Here is a 26,777-nt window from a genome sequence, read left to right on the forward strand (position 1 = left end):
AAGGAGAAAACCGACTCCTACAGGTATTCAGGCCCGAATCATATCATGCATAATAACGTAACCAAGCATTACAGAGCATACTACATTAAGCATAGTCATCAGTCTGAACGCCCCAGACCTTCCAGCGCGCCTCTTCCACAAAATCCTGCCGTAGCCAGAGTCCTTGCGACTGGCCAGATACCCTTGGGATTGCATCATTTGATGTTTCAATTTCTTTTTCGATTACCGGTACCCGTTCGTCAGAACAAGAGTCGACCCAATTGAACAGAAGCCGCAGTTGCCATAAGCGATCACGAATCTCGTCAGGATGCAATCGTGCAAGATTCTGCACAATGTTCTCAACCACAAGCTTGCTGTCAACAGCCGATTGCCGTAACCATGGCGCATATGAAACGACATTAGTGCTTGGGGTGCGCGTGTGGGCTGGGAATGATGATGGCAAAACAAGTGCCTTTTCACGGACATCTAGTCCTTGCAGCGATTTGAGGTTAAATATCCACTCCCACATGCTCTGCGACGGCGACGGCGGAGGAGTGGGAGCAGTAGTACCGGAGAGTAATGTAGCGATGTTCGGCCACGCCGCCGGTGGTAGTCCCTTGCCATGGTTTGACGCGGATGTCGACGAGGGAAGGACGTCCTGTGCTTCGCTGAGCCCTGACAATGTCGAAACAAACGCAGACGAGCCGGTTGGGTTATACGTCTCTTTCCGTCGCAGATACACTGACTGGTCACCGTGTCGGAATTTCTCTCGGAGAGCAGAGTTGAGGGTAAAGTCTAGGACCAGAGGCCAATAATCGGTGCTACGTACTTCCACCTTAGCGATAGACTCCAGTTCTGGGAGGAGGCAGGGCGCGGTAATCTTCCGGGTACTGCCGCCAATGTTTGTCACTGTGATCGGCATGGATATGGGTCGGCCAGAATCTATGTCACGCGGTACGAAGCAGCGCGGCTCGGCCGCGAGAACCCATAAATGCCGGAATGCTTGCAAATGACATTTGTTGTCAAGCACTGATGTCGGAAAGACCGGGTATAGAGAACAGATGAGCGACGCTATAGCCAGGTCGGAAGTGCCGAGTGTATAACTACCTCCTCCCAAGAAAAGCAGCCCGATCGCCATATGTGCTGCCATATGACTGCCATATGGTGTATCAGTATCCACACGCCCATGCAGGGAGCGTAAGCGCCGAAACAATGGCAGGTCCCCCGTCCCTGCCATTACCGTTGCCGCCGAGAGGGCCACAACGTCCTGGCAGTGGCGGACGGAATTCCTTGAAAGCTTCCCGTCGTAGTTAACAGCGGGAAGTCTGCAGATGCGGATAAACTGGTCAAGATATGAGAGTAGAATATCACGCACCGCCGTCTGGGCAGAACCGGCATAGCGGAGCCCAAGCGTAAAGCAAAGACCAGCAATGATGTTGAAAAACGGCATATCTTCGCTTTTTAACCGACGAACGCCCGTTAGACGGTACCGGCGGCGGTAGATCCCTGGCAGGCTTCGAACGAACCATTCGTCGCTAGGTTGGATCTTGTCCCACATGATGACATGCTTGGCAAGTGTACGGAGCAGGAACAGATCTGGTCGGACATAGTCGTAGCGTACTGTTGTGTCAGGGATATTGATCTTCTGGGCCAGCGTTTCGTCATTCGTCTTCATGAATATAATCGCCAGGGCAATCGTTGCACCGGCAGTGGCCCGGTCAAGAACATGCGCCAAGTCAACGTTCTTCGTCCCAACTGCCACCGCTAATAGTCTTTCTACAATATGCATGTCTCGCATTCCTCGTAAATCCTTTCCCTTTGCTAGGTTTATAAGCCCGAGCGCGAATCCGGCTGCTAAGCGGTACCCTTCGTCACGCAAATCCTCTCGACCTGCGGAGCTTTCCTCCTGATCCACGTTCTCGATCTCTGATATCATCACTTCGCTCATTCTTCGGTGCTGGGAGCCACAATACAGTAAGCCAATCCCCATGATACCAGCAGTTTGGGTTAGCGGCGACAGGTTCAGCTCGGCGGCACCAAGAGGAAGCATTCTCGTCACATGAACAGACAAAAGGCGGGTGATTAGCGTGTCCATCGTACCCAGGTACGACGCTGATAGACCCAGCAACAGACCAATAGAGGTCATTGTATGCTTGGGTGTCAAGTACTTAAAAGCTACCCACTTCGCTAAAGACTTTAGGTGCCCATTGAGACCCAGGGCTAACAAGAAGCCAGCGTGCCGATTTGTAAGCTCCTGGGGTTTGTTGAAAAGAATCCACGAGGTATCGATACCCTTGGAATTTTTGGATATTGCGAGACCCGTAGAAACACCATTATGGAAGAAGGCCCAGCAAACCTTCTCCTCACTAAAAGAGGTTCGATCCGCACTTATCGTTACATTCGATGGTTTCATAACACACTGAAGCGAGAAAGAAGGAATTGGGAGCTTCTCAGTTAGCAAGGGCAGTCGCCCACTGAATGCGAGCATAGCTCGCCCTGTAGGGATGGACAACGTTCGAAGCGTAACAAGTTGAACCACTTCTTTCTGCGCCTCCAGTAAGTCCGAATCGTTCCAATCGGGCTCTGGGACACACTCTGCCACAGGAGCTTTGGATTGATTCAGTAGTCTAGCAGCTTCAATGAACCGTTTGTCCTCGCGGAAGATCAGTTTGGTCACAGAGAACCTATCTGCCTCGGCAGATGCTTCGAAAGAGTTAATCGCGTCGATGTCCAAGGCGGAGACACCTATATGGTGAACGTCGCGCATCGCTTCATGCGACACGGCAGGCTGCCATGCAGATGGAGTGCATGGGCTATGAGTACGCATCGATATGCTAAGATCTTCGCGGTCGACTAACTCTAGAAGCGTCGCGCTCCAAGACGTTGAGGCATGAATTTGAGATCGCATAATAGCTTCGTACAACGGTGCACTGACGCCCTCTGGAAATGTCTCAATGATACTTCTGGTGAAACCCCAGCGGTGAAGAAGCTTTATCCGATCGAGTGGTGTTGAGAAGTTATGTACTTCGGAGAGAAATCCGTCCAATGCCAACGTCCTTGGCGTGAGCATAAAGCATTCTTGCCACATCTTCCCCTTCCTCGGAGTGTACTCTGATCCGGTTACCAGATTCAGCAGAGTGAAAAAGGGAGAAGAGGACTGACGCCACCCGGTCTCCAGGTAACTGAACACTGAAGGGGGTGTAAATTGCTCCTGGGGTACATCCAGCATCGAAATTCGCGTATCTTCAAACTGCCAGCGATTGATACTGGCAATCTCCAAGCCATAATAGGCATTTTCAGACCAAGTCCAGGATTTCCATCCTAACCACCCTCCAATTTGGGCTAATACAGGAGCGAGGAGGCCCAAGGTTTTGCGGGACTCCTCACTTTCGCAGATTGACAACTTTTGCTCTTCACGAAGAAGATGTAGCCCGACCAGTATCGTGCACAGGGCGGTCTGTCGTAGGCTCTGACTATAAGAAAGCGCTGTTGGAAGATGGCCGTCTGAGCCTACAGCCGCGATACCCTTGGGAGTCTGCAAGAATTCGCGAGTCAAAGCTGCACATCGAAGCAAGTAAGAATTCTTGCGGTGCGTTAACCGGCTAGAACCGGGCTGCTCAGTCTTCACAGACTTCCTCCTGGAGGGAGCACTGCGTTCTTCTTCAGCATCTTGATCGACGATCCACCCCCAAGCGCTGTTGTTTATCCATGATGACACAACGCCGGCGGATCCTGACTCTTGGTCCAACATCGTTTCCCAGCTCTCCAGGTCCACGTGGCTTCCGCTGCTTGAGCGTAACAGGGCTTTCTTTCTACGTGTGCGCTGTGCAGGTGTTCGCGAGTGGTCACTGTCGATGAAAGGAATTGCCATGGCGAACAAGACCACTACCAACGCGGTCCACTCGAGGTCGCTTTCGGTGGTTTCACTTTCGCGAAGCCATTTCACTGTTTCCCACCAGGCCGTTAATATTCCGTCACCGGCTTTCTCCGAGTCAGGCAGAACAAATCGACAGATTCTGAAGACACGCTTCACAAGCTCATTGCTGGGTTCCATCTGGATTTGTAGCCTATGCTTCCGCTTTTCAGAGTCGATTAGGTCAACTCTCCCTCGAATGGTAGCGTGATCCAGACCGGTAATTGTGAAAGAATCAGTCATAAGCCTATTCATACCGCTTTCTCTTGGGCGGTTTACAGACGTAGTAGCAGAAATTCCGTACGGCTCATATAACATAAGCTTTTCCGGCACATTAACGGTGATTGGCCTGCTCCAGGGAGTTTGTAGAAGCAGCTCATGCTGTCCGTCATCTGCCATGCTCAAGGTCATGATCCGTGAAATCTCTCCATCAGTGATCTTACAAGCATCACATATGCCCGAGAAGTGCTGTACGCTAGTCGCCTGGACGAGGAGCGAACGCTCATCAGGGGGTTTCCTTTTCTTCATTCTTTTAGAAAACACCGGATCTTTCTTCGGAATAGAGACCCTGTCCGCTCGTAGATTTACGACAGTCATGAACTTTGCGGCTTGTTCAACAACACAAAGGGCCAAAGCCGCCGAGTTCCCGTTTTGCGAATTCGCACCTTCTGAGGGACACACTGTAATAATTTTCGACTTTCGGGCTGACTTTGACTTGACTGGGGTCTGGAAGTTCTCTGAGAACCTAGAGGAAAAGCTCTCAACTTTTGACAGTAGAACCTCCTCCGGAAGGCCTGATGCTGATTCTTTAAGATCCATATTATCAAGCCCTTCGAATAAACTTTCACTGTTAAGCTCCTCCAGAAGCCTGTCAACTGGAGCATCTGCAAAACTGGTGGTAGTACTATAAACCGAGCCATTTCCTGGAGGTAGGGAAGCTCTAGGATTGAAGCCGAAGCTTCCGCGGCTGCTTGCAGCACCTATTGACTGTCGGAAGTTCCCATGCGGCATGGAACTCGATTGACTTCCTGTAGCAAGGTCTGAGAAGGTAATCCTATCCTGGCCAGTTGCAAGATCGGCTCGAGCAAGCAGAGAGCTAACCCGTCGAGAAGTCTTTAGGGGAACTCCGATATCACCAAAATCTTGGCCTAATTTAGAAGCAAGGTCGTCTTCATCTGGCTTTCCATCAGTAGAGTACTGGGAATGAGACAGGCCTGGTGTATTCCAATTATCGCCCCTAGGACCAAAGCTCTCTCTAGCAGCGGATGGGCGAGCTCCAGGAGTTGTTGTTCCCGTTGCCATTCCAAAATGTGAGCTACGTCGCTTTGACCAGGTACCACCTGTCTCACGTCGTCCTCTCTTTTTAGACGAGGGGTTAGCTTCATCTTCCCTGTAACGTGCTGTCCAGATAGTATATAGCCCAGTATTAACATTGACGGTTACCACGAGAATTAGAGGGCCGCTAATCAGATTCCTATTAGACTCTAAAAGCTCATCCCTCGGGGAGACGTATATGATCTCATCCGCTGCACCCAGCACATCCAGCCCAGAAGGTCTGCTGGTAACACTACTTTGTAAAAAGCGAGAAGTCTGGTTCGTCACAACAAGGCCCATCTCAGAATACGGGTCCATGAGGGAGAACACTCTAGGCAAGTCGGGCTGCTTACGCGGTGACCTCAAACTAGTGCCCGGAGCAGGAGATACCGTCAATGATGGCCTTTTCCCCTTGCTGGAAGGGACTTCTAGAGACTGTGATGCACGGAAGTCCGCTGTCATAGGCAAGGTTGACATGAACGAATTTGGTGGCGCCATTGGGCAGAGACTCGTGTCCTTATTGTCCTCCTCGTACATTTTTCTCTGAAACAAAAGACCTTTCGGGGTCGCGAATATTGAATCCACCTCAAAGGGCAGCGGAACGACGTGGCTGTTTCCAGCTAGGAAGAAGATATGGGCTTGAGACTTAAGGACCACAACTAACGCTCTGGTCGAATCAGAGCCATTGCCTCCTTGGGCACCTCTACCGCGTATATTTAAGGTCACGCCGGAGGCTTCCAGTCTCGGTTCTTCCCCATTCTGTTGACCATGTAAACCGCGACTCCGACCAGGGTCATTGCTCGTTCGGAAAAAGCCTTCCTTAGTCGCTTGCGAAGCATTGCCATTGGTTCTTTTAAGCTGGTCGACTGAAAAATTTGTCAGAAGCGCATGCCTAATCTCCTCCTTTTCGAGATCTAGCCGGTACACCCTCTGCACAACCCCAGCTCTAGACCAGACCACACAACCTTTCGTCCAGACGATCTCATCTTCAACAGGACCATTTGGGCCTATATCGACACTGGATGTCCACGCATAGTGATCGTCGGACGGGTCGGGGTTTAGTAAGCCCTCTGCGACGAGAAAAGGTATGGCCGAAGGTTGGTGGAGGCCAAGGGATCGGACAGTAGCCATAATCGGCGCGAATAAATAGATGTCGTGGTTGAATCACTGGCAATGGCAGCCAGGAGCGAGAACATGTTCATTACCCATCAGCAGTGTCAAATACGAGTGAGCTGGTGTCAAACTGAGCGCTGTGCCAACACTCAACGTGCAGCGTGGGAAATGCCTGGTGGGTGACGCGCTGGACGCGGCGGAGCTTTCAGACCATTCTTGAATCAGCTGCTTTTTTTCAACTCCGCAACACACCACAACAACTTCATCTTTCCTCCACCTTGAGTCCGTCACACTTTAAGCTTGGCTAAACTTGACTGTAATCTTACCCACTTTTACCTGTGATTGCTTTATCCGACTCAAGAGTCCATTTTTCTCATACATTGCCGTGCGGACGAATTTGAGCTCGCCCTTGGAAGTGTTCTACAGTTTAACAAATATCTCGATCGCATATCAAGCACCATGCCATCGTTCCCCTCTAGGCCTTTAGCCCGGCCTAGAGATGACGGTCTGCAATTAAGGTGAAAAGACTCCTTTTTATATGTTTAGTCGATCAGCACTTACAGTAATCTTTTCATGTAGCTACCAACTTCCTCATCGTGTCTACACCGCCAAGGGCTACCCTGTCCTCGCCCCTAATGGCTCATCAATTATAATCTATGGCTATGAAAACGGGTTGAAGGTAATCTGGAGAGGTGGAAGACCATTTACCAGCAGGAAGCCATCGGCCCCTAAGGACCAACCGCAAGAAAAAACCAACCGCAGCAACAACGACATCATGGTCATTGATTCCGATGATGAGAGCTCTGCCGAAACCCAACAAAACGAAGAACCAAGTTATGGGTTTGAAGAAGATGAGCCAGAGATCGATCCCCTCTTCCCATACGAAACTGTGCTGCGCCAGATCGATATACCCCTTGGAACCAGGGTCGTTGAATTGGCTGTCCCTCGCATTCTCCCTGAGACCGCACGTTCATCACTCGACCCTTTCCCGCCCATTCTAAGAAAACTTATGGTAATCTCGGCCGTGTGCGCCGATCTTTCCACCCGAGTTGTTACGCTGCCCTTGACTCCTCCCCACCCTGCTCAATTCGAGCTCTCCTCGTGGGTTCAGGCGTTGTCGATTAGCGGCGGAGTATCACACCAAGAGATCCCAAGGGGAGTGGGGATTGCTCTCACATATCAAGCGAGTGAGCCACAGGGAGATGAGGACATGGCTCAAAGCCAAAGTGGATCTAATGGCAATGGGCCAGGGAGGTGGGACCTTCTTATCGCCACTCATTCTGCGGAGTCGTCGGGCCTCCTTATAATACATCGGATCCCGGTTGTAGAAGAGACAGACCATAATGAAGTGGTGTACCGTTTAAGTGAGGATGATATCGAGTCAAAGCGCCGTTACCTGCCGGCCCCGGCCCAAAACATCGCCTTCAACCCATCACCATATCCGTCACCACGACACTCGACACTACTCGTCGCCTTTCATAGTGGATGTGTCAAAGTCTACTCGTGTTTCTCCACGAAACCATACAAAGCGTCGCGCAGATCGTCCAGTCCTCAAAGTGATTTCGAGACGTCGGAAACAGAGGGGAAGTGGCTGATCAGTCTCTATCCCGGGTTTGAGCAGTCGCCCCCAGGGCCCCCCCGGCGTAAAACTATAGTCAATGCAGAATGGGTGCTTGGTGGACGGGCCATTATGGTTCTCATGGCGGATGGTGAGTGGGGGGTATGGGATCTCGAAGGGGCAGGCCCAGGAACCATGAAGGGCCCACTCCAGCGTCAATCCAGTGTACAGGGGGTGACTGGTGGATCCTTGACTGCTTTTTCTGTCAGTGGTCGGATCTTAGGTCCGCTGTCTGGAGCCCGCGCTGAAACAGGTGGGCCCATCGCAGAACAACGCCCTAAATTCGCGCCCCTGACACCACATACTAAGCGTGTCCGTGAAGACACTTTGCTGAAGGGTGCCATGGTTAGGTCAATCATCCCGTCTTTGTGCGGAGAAATCTCCGTCTATCAGACCAACTCATATCGTGATACCCTACCTGACGAGTCGATTCTGTTGCGGCACGGCAACCAGAGTGCTGTCATTCCAAGCTTGCTGTCCTTATGGCGGAATGCCGTAAAAGCAACCGGAACCTTTGATGCGTCTAACCGCTGCCGAGTTTCCGCCATCCAAGATATCACCTTAATGGGCGAACATTTAAAGGGTATTGGTCACCTTCCTGCCGCTTCTCGCCAGACTCGCCAAGCTGAAGGTGGAGACCATGATGCTCTGCTGATTACAGAACACCGAATCATAATCCTTACTCCACGACTCAATGAGCCGGATGAATCTCCTGCGCTTCTAGGGTCGGTGGACGAGACACCAACCGCAGAAACTGATCAGCTGAGGCTTCGGCGTGGTGAACTTGATGTTGAAGGAATGGATCGACTACTGAGTGGGATGACCAGCAGTAATCAAACCCTTCGAATGGGAAGTCCTATCAAGCGGGCGCGGATTTTCACTTGAACAGGGAATGCTTCACGCTGGTAGAACCTAGCTCTTGAATAGTACGGACCCGTCTCTGATACAATCGCAAATCCGTCATTGTTGGTCATGAGTTCGTTCTGTATCGCGTCATTCCTTGAATAGTTTGTTCGGAGCTGACTCGCGGCGCCAGCTCAGTTGAAATCTGATGAAAATATGCATTCTCATCGACTGATAGAGAGATTGACGCAGAAGCAGGCTCGACACTGCCAGATCAATGATCCTTGTCTAAGACTGGAAACACGTCTGCTGTGGTATATGAAAAGCTGAAAATTTAGATGTGGTTACTCATGGAAATTAACGATACCCAATTGAACATATCAGCGGTTCATCTGTCTCCCTGCCTCCCTTACATTCCCTGCCTTTTTTTCCTTTTCCTCTCAGTTTTTGATAATATATTGAGGGGCTTCGCGCTGCAAGGTGGAGCGCAAGGCGAGGACCATGCCTTGAAATCCTTTTCTCAAAGAAAGGATAAGCTCTGTATCAGCTGCGATATATCAAAAGGGCTCCGGCCATTTTCCATTCAACCAGTACGCTGGACTTCGGTTTCCAACGGTGGCATTTGTTCGGTCACCACGCCCCCACCAGTACGGTCTGGGTTGGCTGTTTTCTTCTTGTCGACCTATACTGTGACTGATCTGTCCTGCTTTTTGGCAAGGCCAATGCCTGTTACTTGATACGGGCGTTGTTCTGGACGGCTCCACATCAGGTTCGGTATGGGAGACGGACAACAGCCAGGCCAACTGACGGGGGCGGTGAAAAAGAAACCGGAGAAGTGAATGGGTACATGCTCTAAAAAAAGAAAAGAAAAGAAAAGAAAAGAGAAAGAAACAACTACAAAGTAGAAACGTAGAATGTAAAAGTTCGATAATAAAAGGCAGAGTTAAGATAAGATCGGATTGGGCTGACTAACCCTCGCTGTCACTGATAAGATTTGATTAAAAGACCCCACGAAGATCATCATTCCCAGAGTTTATCCTCACTGAATGTACCTTAAAGTCCAGTCCCCTCTATCTAGACAAAATACCCCGCAATTGAACCCACTATCAACGGTCAATCGTTCATTATGGTCCAACAACCGAAACAGGGTAAGTAAGCCCTCAACGTATCACCAACACGGAGTACTCCCGGGGGAGTTTATTTCCCCTGACGATCGCAAACCGAACAAAGAAACCAAGTCGCACTAAACTAACCCCCAATTACAATAGAGAAAGTCTGGGCCTCCCTAATAACAAACCTCTCCTACCTCCCGGGCATTCTAACCCTTTCACACTCCCTCCAAACCACCGAAACAGCCTACCCTTTCATCGCATTATACACTTCCACATTCCCCGCCGAAGGCCTAGCAGCGCTTCACGCGCGCGGAATTCGCACCCAAGCCGTCCCCAGCGTACAACCAGGCCAAAGCAGAGTCTTCCTCCAGGATCCACGCTTCAATGAAACATGGAACAAACTGATTGTATTCTCGCTGGTGGAGTACGACCGCATCGTCTTACTAGACGGAGATATGCTGGTGCGAAAGAACATGGATGAGCTGATGGACGTGCCACTGGACGGGCCGGGTTCAGGATTAAGCAGCGAGGAGAATAAACAGGAGAGAGTATTCGCAGCGAGTCATGTATGCGCCTGTAATCCGCTGAACAAGCCGCATTATCCCAAGACTTGGTATGTGCACCCCATCGTCTCTCTCTCTCTCTCTCCCGTATCCCGTCCCCTCTCTTCAGCGTTTTTAGTTTCCCAATTCCAAACGTTGGGATCGCACCACATTGATACTGATGCGATGTATGCATAACAGGATACCCAAGAATTGTGCCTACACAAGCCAGCATTCGGATCCTGTCCGGGCGCAGACATCCGGCGCTCCAGCCGCGACCGGTGTTGCCATGCTGAATAGTGGCCTCTTAGTCGTGCGTCCTACCATATCGGCCTGGGCGGAGATCCAGGCTAGACTTCACATGCCCGATCGCACGGATAAATACACTTTCCCGGATCAGGAGCTCTTGTCGGACGTGTTTCGGGGTCGATGGGTGGTATTGCCGTATGTGTATAATGCGCTAAAAACGCTACGGTGGGAGGGAGTGCACGACGATATCTGGAGAGATGACGAGGTGAAGAATGTCCATTACATCTTTGCTAACAAGCCATGGCATGAAGATCCCGATGACGGGATGGATGAACCAAGTCGTTGGTGGTGGGAAGTAAATAGACAGAGGCAACAGTTGGAAGTGAAGAAAGGGATTACGGACGGTCATTGAAACGGCTGTCGGGACATGTTCTCGTCTTATTTGTGTTGCTTATGATTCATGGTCTTTTCAGTCATCCAATGTATATACAGTACATATACCCTAGCTCCCCCGGTTGGGGTGGATAGAACGCCATAGATAGACATCAGATGATAGAAAGAGTCGGAACAAAGCAAGATCAGCCACGTAGACTATATTTACATTCAGAACCAATAGCCCAACCAGAGTGTGAATTGTATCCAAGGTGTTCGTGTGATTCACTGATATAGGGCTTCGATCGCCCATCTATCCATTGAAACCCAGCGATTCCAGCTCCTTGCGCACCGATTCCTCAGTCTGAATCTTCTTTAGCTGCGTATCCTCCAACTTCTCTCCACCCGCAAGACGCATTTTCAGCTCGTCGATCGCACGGATCTTCTTCAGAAGCCCGCGGATCTTCTTCTCTTGTGCGGTGGGTGTACCCGCAGCTTCTACTGCAGCGTTATTGTTCGGCTTGGTCGAAGCAGGCGACGCGCCATTGGCCTGGTTCGCGTTCTTGCGCTCAGAGTTGTTGGCCTTGGAGCGACTACGCTCGTGGTGGCCCTTATCCCCATGGGATTCCGGACTGCGGGCAGGCTGCCCATCTTCACCATCCTTTAGCTTCTTCGCCTCACGCTTCTTCTTGTTCCTGGCGGCGGACTTGGATAGCTTCTCTGGCTGATCCGCACCCGGGGGCAGAACAACCCCTCCTCCAGGAGCGGCTCCCGGAGGAAGATATTCTTCGACCGGATCAGCGCCGGGAATTTCACGTCTCCGTGGCTTGCCCAAGCCGTTCAGAGCTCCACCGTTTGCCCCGTCTCGGATAAAGGTAGCACCGCCCTGATCTTCCCGCTTGAATGCAAGCGGCGTAAGCTGACCACGAGCACCCGGCGGGCGGTAAGCACCGGCAGGTTTAACAGGAGCCTTCCTAGTGCTCAGATACGCAACAGCAGATGGGTGAGGTGTCGGGAGCGGATGGAACGGATCACCAAGAGGGTGCTGCGTGGTGGACTGCGGTCTCCAGAACACATCGTAGAGCTCGTGCATCTCTTCGTTGTACACCAACGCACCGCTGACATGCCACAAACGTACACCGTTATCCACTCTGAGACGGGGACTAGTGGTAGCCGTCAGGATATACTTTCCATCGGGAGACCATTCGCAAACACTGGCATTCGACGCTTCCACAGTAGCGATCTTGAAGTAGTTTTTTTCCAGATCATAGATGTCCATTTGGCCGGCCAAGTTACCAAAGCCAGCAACCAGGACGAAGCGACCGTGGGGAGAGAACGATATGGTGTTTCGAGGGGCGAGAGCGAAACTGTGCTGCGGCACTCCACGGAAGTTAAAGATTGTGGTCTTGGCTGGCATATAGCCGTAGACAACACCAAATTCTCTAGAGTTGGGAGACCAGGTAACATCGTGAATCGGACCCTCCTTGTCTACAGAATGACCATATTAGTATCTGCTTTATGGCAATCTGACAGGCGATAGGGTGCACGTACCCAAGTCGACACGAGAATCAAAGCCACCCGTAGCACCGAGCAGGTATAGGGTGGTCTCTCCGTAGTAACTCTTGCCTGACCGATCAACATCGGTCTGGGCGAGCACTAGCAGAGTGGTTCCAGAGGCATTCCATTTCAACTGAACCTTGTCACCCTTGAAGAAAGTCTTCTGCGAAACGGGAGCTCCGAACTGGGGCACCATGAATACCTTGACTGCAGCAGGTTGACCCTATGATAACTCCGTCAGCCAATCAATAATCCAAGCGAGAATTAATTTTCCTAACCTTGCGTTCAGGCACAAAAACGGCAACAGACTGACTCTTTCCTGGCGAGACCGCGAAGTCGATCACCCCCTCCACACGCAGCTTATTCCACACCTTGGACAGGTTGTCGCTCTGGTAAAATTGAACCTCATTTGTGACAACCCGAGCACAGTAACGCTCATCAGACGTGTATTGAAGGTTCCAGCCCGTTTGCGACTTTTGGACGTAACTACCCACAATCGTGTGTTCATCTCCGTTGCTATCCGGTGCCGTCTCCACGATCTTCCAAACCTTCAAGTTCTTGACTGCATCGCCATTCGCATCTTTCGACGGGCGCTGCCAAGTGATCAAGTAGGTGCCGAGGGGTGAGAATCCTAGCTCAAAAACGTTTTCGGCAGGGATATTCGTGATGATGTGTCCAACAGAAGGATCAATAACAGTTACCCTGACAGCCAGTTAACAGACGCAATACTTTCCCCAAGGAAAAAGAGACAGCATACTTCTCGGGAGATGCCCATGCAAAATACCGGCCACAGGGAGAATAAGCGCTACAGCGAAGGTTCCCCTCAGGTCTGCGGGTAGGATAAAGAATCAGATCAGTATACTCCAACAAGGACCAATAGACATTGACAAGACGATACCTACCTCTCAAACCCCGACAATGGCTCATAGACCGGGGCTGCATCCAAGATGCCAATCCCTTTGACTGTCCTGACTGCATGAGGTTAGCAGATGGTCGTACATCGTACTGTCGAAGTGTCTATCCACAAAGACACTGATAGACTAAGAAGCAACGCAGATAAGGAGGAAAACCCACAAGCAAGCTGGGTGGGAGCTGCCATGACGACTTTCTAACTTCTGTTCTTTATGCAAAAAGGGAGACGAATTTATAAACGCAGCAGAGAGGGCGCGCAGATGCAATGTCGCAATTAATCCAACAACAAACACTCTCTCAGAGAAGCTAAATGGGAAGACCTCCGATAGCTTTGTGTAACAGATAACTATAAAGTAGTGATACCAGAGAAACCCAAGTTTCAGTGGCTCTCCGTCGTTGGTTGGAGGGAGGCAAAAGCGAAGAGTCGAACGTTGATGGTTAAGGTGCTGCAACTATGCGTGGCGAGGTGTTGTTTGTCTGACGCAGCGAGACACAGCCGCCCACACACAAAGGATCCGAAAGCGAATAGGTTGGCAGAATAGTAGTCGGGTCTCCAAGCTAAGAATTCCTCGGTGCTTGACAAGTCAATGCCAGCAACGGATGGGACAGGAACACTGTAGGGGGGGAGCGTGAGTAGGAGGTGGTGGAGGTGGTGGAGGTGGTGGTGGAGGAGGACGAGGAGGAATAGAGAAGGGTAGTAGATTGGGGCGAAGGAAGCGGTGGAAGGAAGAGAAAGCGAGGGAAATTTTGCTCGGGGCAGAAAAAAAAAAAAAAAAGAACTTGCGGCGGCAATTCTGCAGAGAAGCTTAAAGCGCCAATTGAAACCCGCTACCAACGAGCTAAATCACGATTTAGATTTCCATGCTAATCTTCACCTGGTATTCTTTGGCCAAGATCAATGCAATTGACCGTTTCTACTGTTTTATATCCAATTTTAGTCGGTCGTGCATACTATTACTTCATCCATACATACTTGAATCACTACTCTAGTGCGGTGACCAACTTCAATCAAGTCTTCGTTGAATAAACAACCTAAAGCTCAAAACAAAGACAGAAGCCTATTGTCTAACCTGTAGCTTCTGGAGTATAGCATACCTTCCGGAACATGGCTGGAGAAAGTGGAGGGAAAATAGAATTAAGAAGACTAAACATTTCATTTTGATACTTATACAATGCCAAAGAAAGATAAAGACAAAGAAACGAAAAGACAAGACAAGATAGAAGAGAAAAAGAAGGGGGAAAAAAAGTGGAAGAAAAACTAACTATCGCTGCTGAAAAACGCCTATTTACCATCTCATCGATTTTCCCCTACAACAATCCCGAACCCCTGTCGCCCTGCATGTTACTAGGATCATCTCGACCTAAGGGAGTGGCAAGCCGAGGGGTTCTCACGGTGGTATCAACCACATCCGGGTCATAGGTCATCCCATCGACCATTCGAGCGTCCTGCACTGGTTCGGGTGTGGTTGATCCAGTTGGCGACAATGCCACTGGTATCATTCCGCCGTCGCCGGATTGTTGAGATGATGAAGGTATTGGATTGGCTCGGGGAATGCTAGGACTACCTAACGAATTTGGCCGACCTACCGATGATGTCCGGTTCAGGTTTGGATGTGAAATTGGACAGCTGATGGTGCTAGCTCCTTCTCCAAACCCGACGAGGCTGGCGTTGCCTTCATCGCTGAGATTACCAACGCTCGAAGTTCCATCGTCCGGCTCCTCGCTCATCTTGTCGGCGTCAAACGCATCACTACCGCTCGCCCATGTCGTACGAGCGCCCACGCTACCCGTAGCGCTGGCGCTACCCACGGTGCTTCTCTCCTTCAATGTGGAGCTGGTATCAAAATAGCCTGGGGCATGCGACATCGGAACTGCGGTGTTCGATTGTGACCCTCCACCAGTCCGAGCGGCTACTACCCGTTCCAGCCCCGCCAGACGCGAAATGCGGTCGGCTCGTTCTGCCTCCAGAGTTGTGGTGGAAGTCATTGACGCAGAAGATGAGTGGTGAGCATGGCGACCATGTGGTAATGGATGGCCTGTATGACCGTCTTTGATGGCGGTGGTTGACAAAGCCGATAGAGATGTTGTGCCAGAATTTGGGGTTCCACTGAAGTAGATGTTAGACCGCTCTTAGTGTATGTTGCAGACTAGGCAGCCCGATGGAAGGGAGAGGAGGGGGCTTACGGTCCCATATCTGATGGAGTCACTGGATCAGAGGGAGGAGGGGGGAGGTTGATCAAAGTGGGCGTCGTCATTTTCTTTTACTTAAAAGAAAATAAGAAAAAGGAAAACTACCCAAGGATACTCGCTAGTTCAATAGTAAGAGGGATAATATAGTCGGGAGATAACTCTAGACGAACAACTGTAAGCGCGACAAGTTGCGAACGCAATCGGCCCGATAAAAGAATGAGTCTTGTGGCAGAAATGGCCGGAGATGAAGTTAAATAAGGTGAATGTGAAACGATAGCGCAGGAGTTCCGCAAAGGCATCAAATTCCACTGCGGCTTAAGGTTCAAAGATTGGAGGAGACTGGGGGTTATCGGATTGGACGTCAAGCGGTAGAATGACGGATGAATGGGGTGGGGGACTGGAGAACTTGAAGGTGTGGGAGGCAAGTTGCGTTCCAATAGGAGTGAATCGTCATGCAGACGGGAAGTTGGGGGCAGGGAAAGAACAATGCGTGGGTGCGTTTACTCTAAACTACTCCTTAGTTACGAGGTCACTAATTAACTAATGTATGAAAAAGTGAGGCTACTAGGTAGATGGGCTGCGACACTAGTCATGGATTTTATTCTCGTTTCTCTCTCGGTTTCATATACTTTTTTCGGTTTTATAACTTTAGTACTTTTACAGATAGCCATTGTTTTGTTTATACTCCGTAGACATGTATCCCTGTATTTCTCAAATCAACCTCCGTCGTAAAAACGGTCGACTCATCATGGATTACTTGGGGAAATCCCCTTTCGGAATTGGATGATGTCATTGTCCTGGAGTTCCCTGGATCGACCAATCATGGTTCACAGTGTGGTAGTGTGGGCCTGAGGATCCTAGCGGAATTGAAGATCCTCTCCAGCTACTACTAGTACTGGTTTGGCAGTCAGCTATGCTCCCGGCCGTGTCAACTCCACTGAAAAAAGACAATTTCTACATCGGGCTTACCTACTAAGATACCGTTATCCATTCCAACGTGGGTGCAAGATTTCCTTACAATAGTCGATAGTACTTGGACATTGTAATTCATTCATCAGTCGATACATGGAATGAAACGAGTTATATAGGAGCAGGTAGGAGTAGTGGTGATGACAGTAATGTAGCGGGAAAAGACGATGTAGAAGTGTAAGTAATAGCATCAGCAGTAAGCTGCACACGCATGAACCCCATGCCCAATGGTTCCATCGCTTATCAGAATCCAACTTCCTTCCGGTCCGGAAATCTATCAATGACTGGCCTTGCGCGTTTCATAGTGAACCCGTAGATCATCCACCTCCTTTTGTAGACGCGATAAGTCAGCCAAGATGTCACTGGCATTGGATGGGTGAGGAATGTATTCTCCGTGCACTTCCGGCCGTTTCTCTGAATAGAGGCTTGTCGGTCGGGTGCTATCATTACTCTGGCTGCTGGAACCCCGTGTACGCCGCGGAGGCGGAGGTGGTGGCAAGGGGTTGCCTATCGACGCCCGTTTCATGGACGGGGTCCGGGAGGTGGACTGAGATGATGGCACCGAGGCATCTGTGCTCGGCGTGGATGTTACCGCACCAGCGCTCTGGTGTTGTAAAGAAGGCCTCCTCGGATTCTCCTCAGATGAAGGGCCTGGTCTGGTATCCCGGGTTCGCGATGGGTTCAAACTCCAGGAGCTTGGACTAGGTGGAGGGGATTCAGTGCCCTCCATCCCAACGGCCGGCATAGAAAGCCTGCTCGGGTTTGGCTTGGACGCAGTGGTCTTGGATCTTCTCATCTGACTGTGTCGCCTGCTCAGTGGCGGTGTCGGTGGTCGCTTGTACTGAGATTGGCTGCGCCTTAAAGGCTCACTCGACTTTTTGGCTTCGCTATTAGCCGTTTCGGTGATATAATCCACTCCTGACTGTGATGGCTTGGGTGACGATGACGATTCCGGGGGGGAACCATGAAATGAAAAGCGGTTTGCAGGTTTGGAAGGTGCGGGCTGAGGGGAAGGGGGAGTCGAGCCAGGACTAGGGTTGATTAACTTCCCATGGTGGCTCCTGGGCGGAGGCGGCGGTATCCTCTCCCTATTACCTGAGCGACTGACTAGAGGTCTTGCCTCTGCGTCAATTGTTGGCATATAGTCTCCCGCCGCAACTTGATTTGATATGTCTATCCGTGAAGTACTTTGAGGAACACTCGTGGTGCAATTGTTTGCTGTGCGAGTACCTGAATGATAGGAACTTCTAGACGTTGTATTGCGGGAGACTTTATCGTTTTCACTCTCCCTGGGGCATTCTTCGTTGCTTGCCCTCCCAGTCTGTCTTATAGATTGCGTTGTCGGGACCGCCGGAGCTGGTTGACTAATGTACGGATCTGTGTGTGGACCAGTGCTGTCTAGGGATTCTTGGAGACAATCACCGCCGCGAGACTTGGGAGTATCCCACGTTGAAGATGATAAACTTCCTTCTCGATCCTCCATGTCATCTTCACTCAAATGTATGCCCTGATGAAATGGATCCGATACGGATTGATCATCAGAGGACATCGTATCATCGAGGTCCGGCACGTGGGACGTGGGCGGGGTTCCGGCAAGGCCATTCGGCTGAAAGAGGGCATTCTGAGAGGTCGTATTAGATGATGGAAGTGTAGGAAAGGCCGGTTTTGCGGAGGTCGAGGTAGTCGGTGAAGAATGATGGATTGAGGGGTCTACAACGGTCAGCATTGAGCCTTGACTATCCCAGCACGCCGGAAGCGGCGGGTCGAACTCACTCTCTGGCTTTCTAGGGCGGAATGGATTTAAACCAGACATCGCAGAGAAGGTTGGAGGCACCAATCATGAGAGCGATGGAAAATAAACTGGAAGAGGAAGTTCAGAAAGAAGAGAATAATAAACATTCATCAGTCGGCAAAGAAAGTCGACAGCCGCTGACCACTCGCGCGGCTTCCGGAAAGCGCAACTAAACGGCCGATGGTTCGCGCCACGAAGTGTCGCCCCGGCTCTGCGGTCAATTAGGTACCTACACTACTGCCTAATCAAGGTACCTTTGATACTTTAGTACTAAGTACCTTAGGAGTGGCTTCTCTATAACCCGGACATATTTGAGGTAGTACTAGCCTTGAGCAGAGACTCAAGAGTGAAAACCATCAATGACTTCTGCGGCGTCTGCGTTCTGAATGTCTTGCATCCCCACAAGGGAAAATAAAACCAAACGAGTAGTAAAGTAGAAAAAAATGAGAAAATGATAAAGCATAGGTATATGTTACAGGGAAAAGAATTAACCCAAAAAAAGGAAAGGAAAGGAAAAAGGATCGGCATGAAAAGCAGACTACCCTTTCCAAACACCAGGGTTATACAATACGAAATGATAAATGGTCGTCACAGTATTCCTCCCTCGAGTTCCATTGTCCGAGAAAGGAGGGTATCAGCTCTCCCGTTTATTAAAAAAAAAAAGAAAAAAGAAAAAAGAAAATGGGGAAAAAAATGAAATGTGTATCGTCCCTCCCCTGGACCGTCTTCCTCCAGATGTTACTGATATGCAAATTCCGTTCAGCTTTCCTCGTATACATGCCACTCATCATCCCCAAAGAACGACTGCGCCAAGGCTCTACCACTTTCGGTAGGCTGGCTAAATGCCATCCGCTCCTTTGGAATTTCCATGCCGTATATAAAATTGCTGACCACGCAGTCCAAAAGATCCATCGCGATCCCTTTCCGTCGCGATGACCCAGATGTCCATATGCGTGAAATCCCCACAATCGCCGGGTGAGTCTCGTTGCGAACCGTTACTGCAGGATCAGTGCGATTGGTCTGGCTAGAAGGCTTTTCAACCGGTCGTGATTCCCAAATTCGTTCCGTTAAACAGGCACCGACGCATCGACTATCCTTCATATGCAGGAAAACCTTGTAACGGTCCACTTTCTCCGATACGCCATTTTTGCGCAAGTGTGTTGGAGGTTCGGTCTGGCTCCATAGGACATCATCTTGAATCTCAGGGGAAGACAACTCCTTATTGATAACCTCAAGAACTTTCTTCGCCTGATTCTTCGCGGTCGGAGACGCTTTTCGATCGACAATGACTACATACCCCTCATCGAAGCGAGTAGCCTCATAAACCCAGCGCGATGCATTTGCCCTCATGAATGCTTTACCCAGATCCACTCCTGTCGAATTCATGTCATGAAACTTCTTATGTAGGGCTGCATCCTCCGAGTTCGACGGCACATATTCCATTCCACAGGTCGCGCAGGTTCTTCTCACTTCGTGCCCTAGGTCAAGTTGCATCTGTTTTAAGACGGGTTGCTGTGACGCTGCCTTCTTCTTGGGAGGGTCTACCGACGCGCGTACACTATTGGAGTTGACCTCAGTGAGCGGGGAGCTATTGCCAGTTTCCTTGTTCGCCGATTGTTTGCGTTTGAGGAACGCGAAAGTGGGTTTTCGCGTGTTGGCCGGAGGTGAACTCAACCGAGGCGGCGGTGAGGACGGAGGTGTAGACAGGTCATCATCCTGCGTTCCTTCGGAGAGAAGGATGGAATTGCGACGCGATGGACTGGACAGGACAGCGGCGGACGACTCACGAATGGCGTATTGGATGCTGTTCTCTGCCTCGTCCGATTCATTCCCCGATTGAACGCGTCTTTTCTTAGCCGCTGGACTCTGGTCATCATCATAGACGCGCCATACGGGTCTACCGTACGTTTTCATCATAAGGCCTCTAGATGTTCAGTGATTAGCTCAAGTGGCGGAATCCAAGGGGTAGGAGAATCAGGCAACGAATCACGTACCGCTTGAATGAATTTGTTACAGTCCACGGCATCTCCCTGTTTCAAAACATATATTCGAGCGAGCCAAGCATCTATGGCCTTCCTGGTTTATGCGATAAAAGGTAGGATGGAAGTTGTAAGATCAAAAGCAACGAAGATCAAAGACGTAGAAAAAGGTGGGAGGTGTTTATTATGATTTCACTGATGATGATTTATTTTCCAAATTGGCGGAAGGCTTCGGCGGCCAACTGATCGACAGGTGACGGAACGCGTGCCCAGGAACTAGTCCCCATTTAGTCATATTGCTCGCCGGGCGCAAAGAAACCCATAGTGAGAGGACTTGCACCAAAACGCCGCCTTCTCCTGATTGACAAAGGGAGGGTTTCCTTCACCCACTTACGTTAATAGTACTTCGTACCCAGGATTCTCAAATGGTGACCAAGTAGTCAGTCCGTTTATGGGATCACAGTGATATATGTGTTTCGGTGAATCCTCGAGGAAGGAGAAAGAACGAACTGTGACTGATTATCAAGGGATGGGGGTGGACGTAAGAAGATCCGCAAGAAGCAGGGGAGGACAGTCTCCAGCTTATAACCCGAGAAGAGTGACTGTTACCTAGATGGGTTTCGCTGAATTCTGCCGGTTGTTGGAGGAGACTTTGGTTCCAGGAGAATGCTAAGAGTTCATCTAATATATGTACACATATCAAAGGAATCCACTAATGCTTGGAGATTGTGGAACTCTAGACACGGGGCATCAGCTCTCCTGTCTCTCGTCGCTGTCGTGTTATGTTTCCCAAACTTATATCCGACTTCGCCTCCTTAAATAATGAACAGCGATACGGCCACCAACCACATCAGTCGTACATTCGTTGCAGTATGTTAGGATACTGAGGACCTATTGTTAGTCATCTGTTAGGTAGTCATAGATCACTTAGGTACTGTGATGGACCAGTCAGCTTTTGTGATGAGGTGGCAAGCTTGTTCTTTTGTCGTATTTCTTTCTTCTTCAAGGACATGGAAGTAAATCGAAGAGTACCTCATGATGAAGGGATTCTCCCTCTGTATTACTTATTTTAGGTTATTTGCCGTTGGTTGACTGGAATTCCAAGTAGACTAGATGATTCCCCCCGGTGCATACTACGGAGTACATACATACATACCGTTCAATGAGTGGATATTCACAGATCTACTGGAGGATCAAACCAGCCTCGTCCATGCCCTTGCTGATGGATCTAGCGACCTTACTGGACAGAAGAGCTGTGACGGTGTTTGCGCCTAACAAGTAATTATACTTATAATTCTAATTTTAATTTTTTATTATTTTCCCTTTTTCTTTTTTTCGTTTTTTTTCTTTTTTTTGGAGGGGGGGGGGGGGGGGGCAAATTCCAAGACAGGGGCACTGAATAGACGTAATCTTGGTTCCCCACCCCTGCAAATGGCATGTTTGCGAGTGTAAGTACGGAGTATACATTCATGTATATTCTCCAGGTGTACCACGCAAAAGTCTCAAATAAGATTTATCAAGAAACATCTTGTGGAATTGACTGCTCACACTCACTCGCTCTTTTTACCCTCTTTGACTTCCGTTTTCTCTCTTTCATCTTCCTACTGCCATTGCTACTGCTGGACAGAAATATCCTGAAATGGTAACTGACAAGTAAATTGTGATTTTATTACCAACATCGAGTAGATGGTTTCTACATTTACCTCTGGTCGAACATTAATATATGAATTTGTGTTGCGCATCGTGACAAGTCGGAACAGGTTTTATACTTCTTTCCCTGGTGCCATCCTTTTGACCAAGTGGTAAGTGATAAACGTAGGTAGGATCCCACGGTGGCGACTTGTGAGGCGTCTGATCATTACCCCGCCAAGTCCATTACACGTTAAAGAAGATCGGCAGAAGGGCATCCTATTTAGTTATCATAGATAGTAGAACAAGAGGTTGGTTTACCTTCGTTTTATTACTACTCCAGCAGGGTGCTGCTACAGGGTTCAGGTGTAGAACATCATCAGTCAATAGACTCCAGGTTATGAGCAGATACTGCATATAAAGATGCTGTATATCAAAGGCACCCTTTATATGCCCCTGGTTTAGCCAAACTGTGTTCCACTTCAAATTCTCCCGAGGCGGATAACTGCACTTGGTGCTATGGACACTGTCGCACAATGGATCCTCCGTAACCCGCGTACTTTTGATGAAGTACAGTGCGAGCATGTCATCAAACATCCCCAAAATTCCAACAGCCGGACAGATGTGTTCCATGGCAAACTCTGCAGGCTGTACTTTGTTCAAGGTGGTAGAAAACAAGCTCAAACATCACAGGTGTAACCCTGACGTGGAAGAAGTGGCTACCTACGCCTTTCAATGGCTAAGCCGCTACCCTTCGTGTATGTACGGGGTCGCACATCGAGTCATCTGAAAGACACCGGGTCGATCCCCAAACTTGGAAGTGTTTCCTTCCTAGGTGAGCTCTACTATGTAGAACCCTTGTGTCAAGTATGCCTTGGCAATCCAAGTATAGATAGGTGCGTACGGCCGGCCAAGGGTCTACGATAAGCCGTGCCCGTGACCGATCCTTACGCTTTTTCTCACTACAGTCAAGCCTCAAAGACGAAGCGAGATGGAATGACATTGAAAATGGCCCCTGGTAACTCAATAACTGATCAGTGCTGATCGGAAATGAGTATGGCTTCAGATCATGACATAGTAAGCTGATGGGATAGAATGTTTTTAAATAAATAAAAGAGAACACGGGTAGATCAAGCAAGATCGGTGAACAATGGCGCTGTCAGCCAACCACTGGGTGGTAAAAGAGAACTGGGAAGTTGAGACATATATACCTCCTTCACTCCTAAGTCCTTCAGAGTCTAGATAGCGGGAGGTTTGAGAAGAGTGGAGCAGATTGAGAAGACTAGTTGACTATTCCACTTAAGTTTAGCTGTCCCGAAGGAGTGTTGATTCCTGAGGCGGGCCCCAAGTAAGTCTGGCGTGCAGTTTGGTTTTGGTTTGCTCTAATTTTTTCTTTTTCTTCCGCTGTCTGCGAATCAACCCGCCGAACAGTCACATCCTTCAATCTTATCACCTTCTCAATTCCCAATCTTCTGTGGCCTGGAGAGAACCGTCGAAAGCCACGAAGCTGGTTGGAATAAAGAAAGAAGCATTGTATCTTTGAATTACATTCTCAGGGCCTTCATAAAAGTTCTATCTCTAATCCTCGGCTCGTTCTTCGGGCTTTTTTTTCTCCCTCTTTCCTCTTCTCGTTTCAATTCTCACCTCGAAGGGAAGGGAAAGTAACAAAGCAAAAGCTCGTTTGGTTCTTTCTCACCACGAAATTCGACCGTTCAACCTGGGCATCATGTCACAAGATATTCAGGCAGCAGGGAAGAGAAAGCGTGCGAGTATGTATACCACTTGAGTCTCCATCATCTAATCCATATCATTATCCGTTCGTGCTCGGAGCCTGTTCTTTTTTTTTTGTCTTTTTTTTTTCTTCCCTTTTTTCCCTCCCCTTCCAAAACTCTCTTTTCTTTTCTTGGTTAACAAATCCCCTCTTCATCCTCATTTCATGTCTTGAGGTATCAAGTCGAGAACAACGGTCTACTTGAACTCTCTTCAAGTGTCCGTCCTACCTATTTAATATTCTCTACCCTTCTTCGTCGGTTCTGGATTCCACGGCCCTGTCCAATTTTTTGAGACAACGCCCGTGTCACCCCAAACCTCATTACAACCCCCACTTTCACAAAACTAGTTGTGGTTCTCACAGCCCAGTTCCGCGGCCATCGACCCCTCTTTTAATATCCCGTTCAACATGCAATCAGAACACAATGAACCGTATGCTAATCGCATTCAACTTTCAGGGACTCAGTCTTGTCCGCCCCCAGAATTACCTCAACTCGTCGCCGAGCAACATGTTCCCATTGCCGCCAACGACAAGGAAACTCAACGTCTAATCGTTGTCCTCTCCCATGCTAGTCTGGAGACCTATCGTGCCTCCCACGGTGGACGCAATGGCGCCGGTCGTGATGAGAAGTACTCATTGCTGAACAGCGATGAGCATATCGGTGTGATGCGTAAAATGAACAGAGACATTAGTGAAGCTCGACCAGATATCACTCATCAGGTACATCTTTTCTTCCTCAGACTGCGGCTCTTATACATGAGCCTTCGGTGAGAGAAACTAATCACACTTGGTGCAGTGTCTTCTCACTCTGCTCGACTCCCCTGTCAACAAGGCAGGCAAACTCCAAATTTACATTCACACGGCCAAAGGTGTCCTGATCGAAGTGAATCCAAGTGTTCGAATTCCGCGTACATTCAAGCGTTTTGCTGGCCTCATGGTCCAGCTTCTGCATCGGCTCTCGATCCGCTCCACCAATTCTCAGGAGAAATTGCTCAAGGTCATCAAGAACCCCATCACCGATCATCTGCCTCCTAATTGCCGCAAGGTGACCCTCAGTTATGAGGCCCCCGTGGTGCGGACCAGAGATTACATTGAGTCGCTAGGCCCTAAGGAGAGCGTCTGTATTTTTGTCGGAGCTATGGCTAAAGGTCACGATGACTTTGCCGACTCATTCAAGGACGACACAATCAGTATCAGCAACTACAGCCTGAGTGCTAGCGTGGCGTGCAGCAAATTCTGCCACGCGGCCGAGGAAGTGTGGGATATTGTATGATTCGCACGTTTCGGATGCAATCTTCCTTCGATAGGAGCGGCCAAAGCTTGACGAGGTAACGAATTTCCTTGCGACTATCCACCCAATCTGAGATGTCCGGAGTGCAGCAAACACCAACTTTGGCAGGACGTGTCTCCTGTGCCACATGATTTTAACGGTTCTAGGCTCACTACCTACAGTCTCTTATTGGTTTTTTTTGGTATCTTTCGCGTTTCCTGTTTCTTGTGCATCATGGCAGCCTTCAACGCCACGCGATACTGAAGGATTCACGATCACTATATCAAGGGCTCTTTTAGAGAGCTGTCGGCTTCCGTTTGGATAGCTCGCCCTTATCAAGTAGGCATCAGGGATATCTGCGATAAGAAAGTGGTGAGGGTGTGGTCTGAGTTCTTTTAAAGTTCTTCTACCACTAGTCTTTGCAGTTCGACCATCCCCAGCGAGGTTCTGCGTTCTTCCACAATCTGCATCTCTTCAATTACCTTTGCGCAAGCAAAGGTCTGTACAGTGCTGGGGCTTTGTATCGCACCTGAAATCTAAGAGATGACGTGACCGTTAATAATAGAATTAAGTACACGAATATAATGGGGAAAATCAACTACTGGCAATGTCTTTGGGACAAGACGCTCTGCGCTCATGCTTGACATTGACATCAGTCAATATTCGGTTCTTCTTTTCCGGTAGGAGTAGGGAAGCACGTTATTAATCAAATAGGTATGTAGGAGTACATTCATCCATGCATGAGACAAGTGAAAAGTCGTAATATGTTTATCAAATATTCGGCAGCCTGCATGTCAAAAGGCAGTAAGCTGAGAAGCTACTCGCAAAACCGCCACGAAATAGAATGACTGATCGTATCAATTTTGGCGTAGTCGAAAGATGGTTTGAAGGTGGAAGAAGAAAAGGCAAATGTGAACAAGAGGAACCATCGTGACCACATGCCTGAGGCTACTCAACCTTCCGTCACGGTCACTTTCCATTGCCCCCTCCATCACTTTCCCTCCTTTCCCTCTTCTTCCCCCCTTTTCTCTGTGACTCACTTCCTTCTGTGGGGTCTTGCAACCAATGCACTATTGACCCAGAATGGAGAATTGCATTGACTCCATATGCAAGTATCGATCGGAGTGGTTCGAGTGGCTGGGAATGGAGTCTCCCTCTTCAACGTGGCATGCAGACATCGCAGCAATTCCTTGGGTGGATCTCCCGCTTCACTTGACTTGTGGACGGATTGATTCATGTGGCATCTCTAGAGGGGTGTTTTTCGGTTACGTGCAAAACCAATCAATCAATCATCCTAGTTCGTTACCGCTACTGGAGTTAAGATCAACGCCGATGTCAGATCTCTGCATGGGCCCAGTTTATTTGAAACCGAGTGAGGCCTACCCAGTGGCCATTTCGTTTTGCTTTCTTTCTCATTTCTTCCGGAAAACATGACCCTTGATGTCACATCCGCTCATTCGTTGAATAGCCATGGCACTTGATCCACGACGCAGAAACCAAGTGGGTGTTGTTTGGCGGTCAGACGGCGCCATCCAGCGACTAACAGCAGCAGAAGTGCCCAAAGCAGGAACACAACTCCCCATCGGTCAGGGTGACCTGGTGCCCCTCAGTGGCCCCCAACCTGGTCCTTTGGTGAAACTATTCGACTTTATG

General features: G+C 49.5%; 9 protein-coding genes across 9 annotated transcripts; 4 read left to right on the forward strand and 5 right to left on the reverse strand.

The window, feature by feature from the left end:
- Nucleotides 1-85: 85 nt before the first annotated feature.
- On the reverse strand, nt 86-6,337 carry F9C07_12080 (putative 20S cyclosome subunit; the record flags this gene model as incomplete). The annotated part of the gene is made up of 1 exon (XM_041286809.1): nt 86-6,337. One exon carries the CDS (start codon nt 6,335-6,337, stop codon nt 86-88), a length of 6,252 nt encoding a protein of 2,083 aa, XP_041149054.1.
- Nucleotides 6,338-6,857: 520 nt separating this feature from the next.
- Nucleotides 6,858-8,822, forward strand: F9C07_12079 (uncharacterized protein; the record flags this gene model as incomplete). The annotated part of the gene is made up of 1 exon (XM_041293839.2): nt 6,858-8,822. One exon carries the CDS (start codon nt 6,858-6,860, stop codon nt 8,820-8,822), a length of 1,965 nt encoding a protein of 654 aa, XP_041149053.2.
- A 768-nt stretch (nt 8,823-9,590) lies between these two features.
- F9C07_2169894 (eukaryotic translation initiation factor eIF2A-domain-containing protein) lies at nt 9,591-14,308 on the reverse strand. The gene is made up of 7 exons (XM_041293826.2): nt 13,687-14,308; nt 13,515-13,584; nt 13,370-13,441; nt 12,891-13,314; nt 12,607-12,835; nt 10,049-12,543; nt 9,591-9,928 (listed from the first exon to the last, which is right to left on the reverse strand). Exons 1-6 carry the CDS (start codon nt 13,709-13,711, stop codon nt 11,369-11,371), a joined length of 1,995 nt encoding a protein of 664 aa, XP_041149051.1. The 5' UTR covers nt 13,712-14,308; the 3' UTR covers nt 9,591-9,928; nt 10,049-11,368.
- F9C07_12078 (glycosyl transferase family protein) lies at nt 9,907-11,095 on the forward strand (the record flags this gene model as incomplete). The annotated part of the gene is made up of 3 exons (XM_041293838.1): nt 9,907-9,928; nt 10,049-10,505; nt 10,636-11,095. 3 exons carry the CDS (start codon nt 9,907-9,909, stop codon nt 11,093-11,095), a joined length of 939 nt encoding a protein of 312 aa, XP_041149052.1.
- A 524-nt stretch (nt 14,309-14,832) lies between the features above and the next one.
- F9C07_12076 (uncharacterized protein) lies at nt 14,833-15,779 on the reverse strand (the record flags this gene model as incomplete). Its single annotated transcript, XM_041293825.1, has 2 exons — nt 14,833-15,631; nt 15,709-15,779. The coding sequence occupies 2 exons, from the start codon at nt 15,777-15,779 to the stop codon at nt 14,833-14,835; spliced, it is 870 nt and encodes a 289-aa protein (XP_041149050.1).
- A 308-nt stretch (nt 15,780-16,087) lies between these two features.
- F9C07_12075 (uncharacterized protein) lies at nt 16,088-16,607 on the forward strand (the record flags this gene model as incomplete). Its single annotated transcript, XM_071507757.1, has 2 exons — nt 16,088-16,208; nt 16,576-16,607. 2 exons carry the CDS (start codon nt 16,088-16,090, stop codon nt 16,605-16,607), a joined length of 153 nt encoding a protein of 50 aa, XP_071367860.1.
- A 353-nt stretch (nt 16,608-16,960) lies between these two features.
- F9C07_12074 (uncharacterized protein) lies at nt 16,961-18,496 on the reverse strand (the record flags this gene model as incomplete). Its single annotated transcript, XM_071507756.1, has 2 exons — nt 16,961-18,393; nt 18,457-18,496. The coding sequence occupies 2 exons, from the start codon at nt 18,494-18,496 to the stop codon at nt 16,961-16,963; spliced, it is 1,473 nt and encodes a 490-aa protein (XP_071367861.1).
- A 738-nt stretch (nt 18,497-19,234) lies between these two features.
- F9C07_12073 (putative sister chromatid cohesion acetyltransferase Eco1) lies at nt 19,235-20,392 on the reverse strand (the record flags this gene model as incomplete). The annotated part of the gene is made up of 1 exon (XM_041293824.2): nt 19,235-20,392. The coding sequence occupies one exon, from the start codon at nt 20,390-20,392 to the stop codon at nt 19,235-19,237; it is 1,158 nt and encodes a 385-aa protein (XP_041149048.2).
- A 3,870-nt stretch (nt 20,393-24,262) lies between these two features.
- F9C07_12072 (putative RNA processing protein Emg1) lies at nt 24,263-25,127 on the forward strand (the record flags this gene model as incomplete). Its single annotated transcript, XM_041293837.1, has 2 exons — nt 24,263-24,574; nt 24,651-25,127. 2 exons carry the CDS (start codon nt 24,263-24,265, stop codon nt 25,125-25,127), a joined length of 789 nt encoding a protein of 262 aa, XP_041149047.1.
- Between the last annotated feature and the right edge of the window lie 1,650 nt (nt 25,128-26,777).

The sequence above is a fragment of the Aspergillus flavus genome, chromosome 6 (genome assembly GCF_009017415.1).
Source record: "Aspergillus flavus chromosome 6, complete sequence".
NCBI classification, from domain to species: Eukaryota; Fungi; Ascomycota; class Eurotiomycetes; order Eurotiales; family Aspergillaceae; genus Aspergillus; species Aspergillus flavus.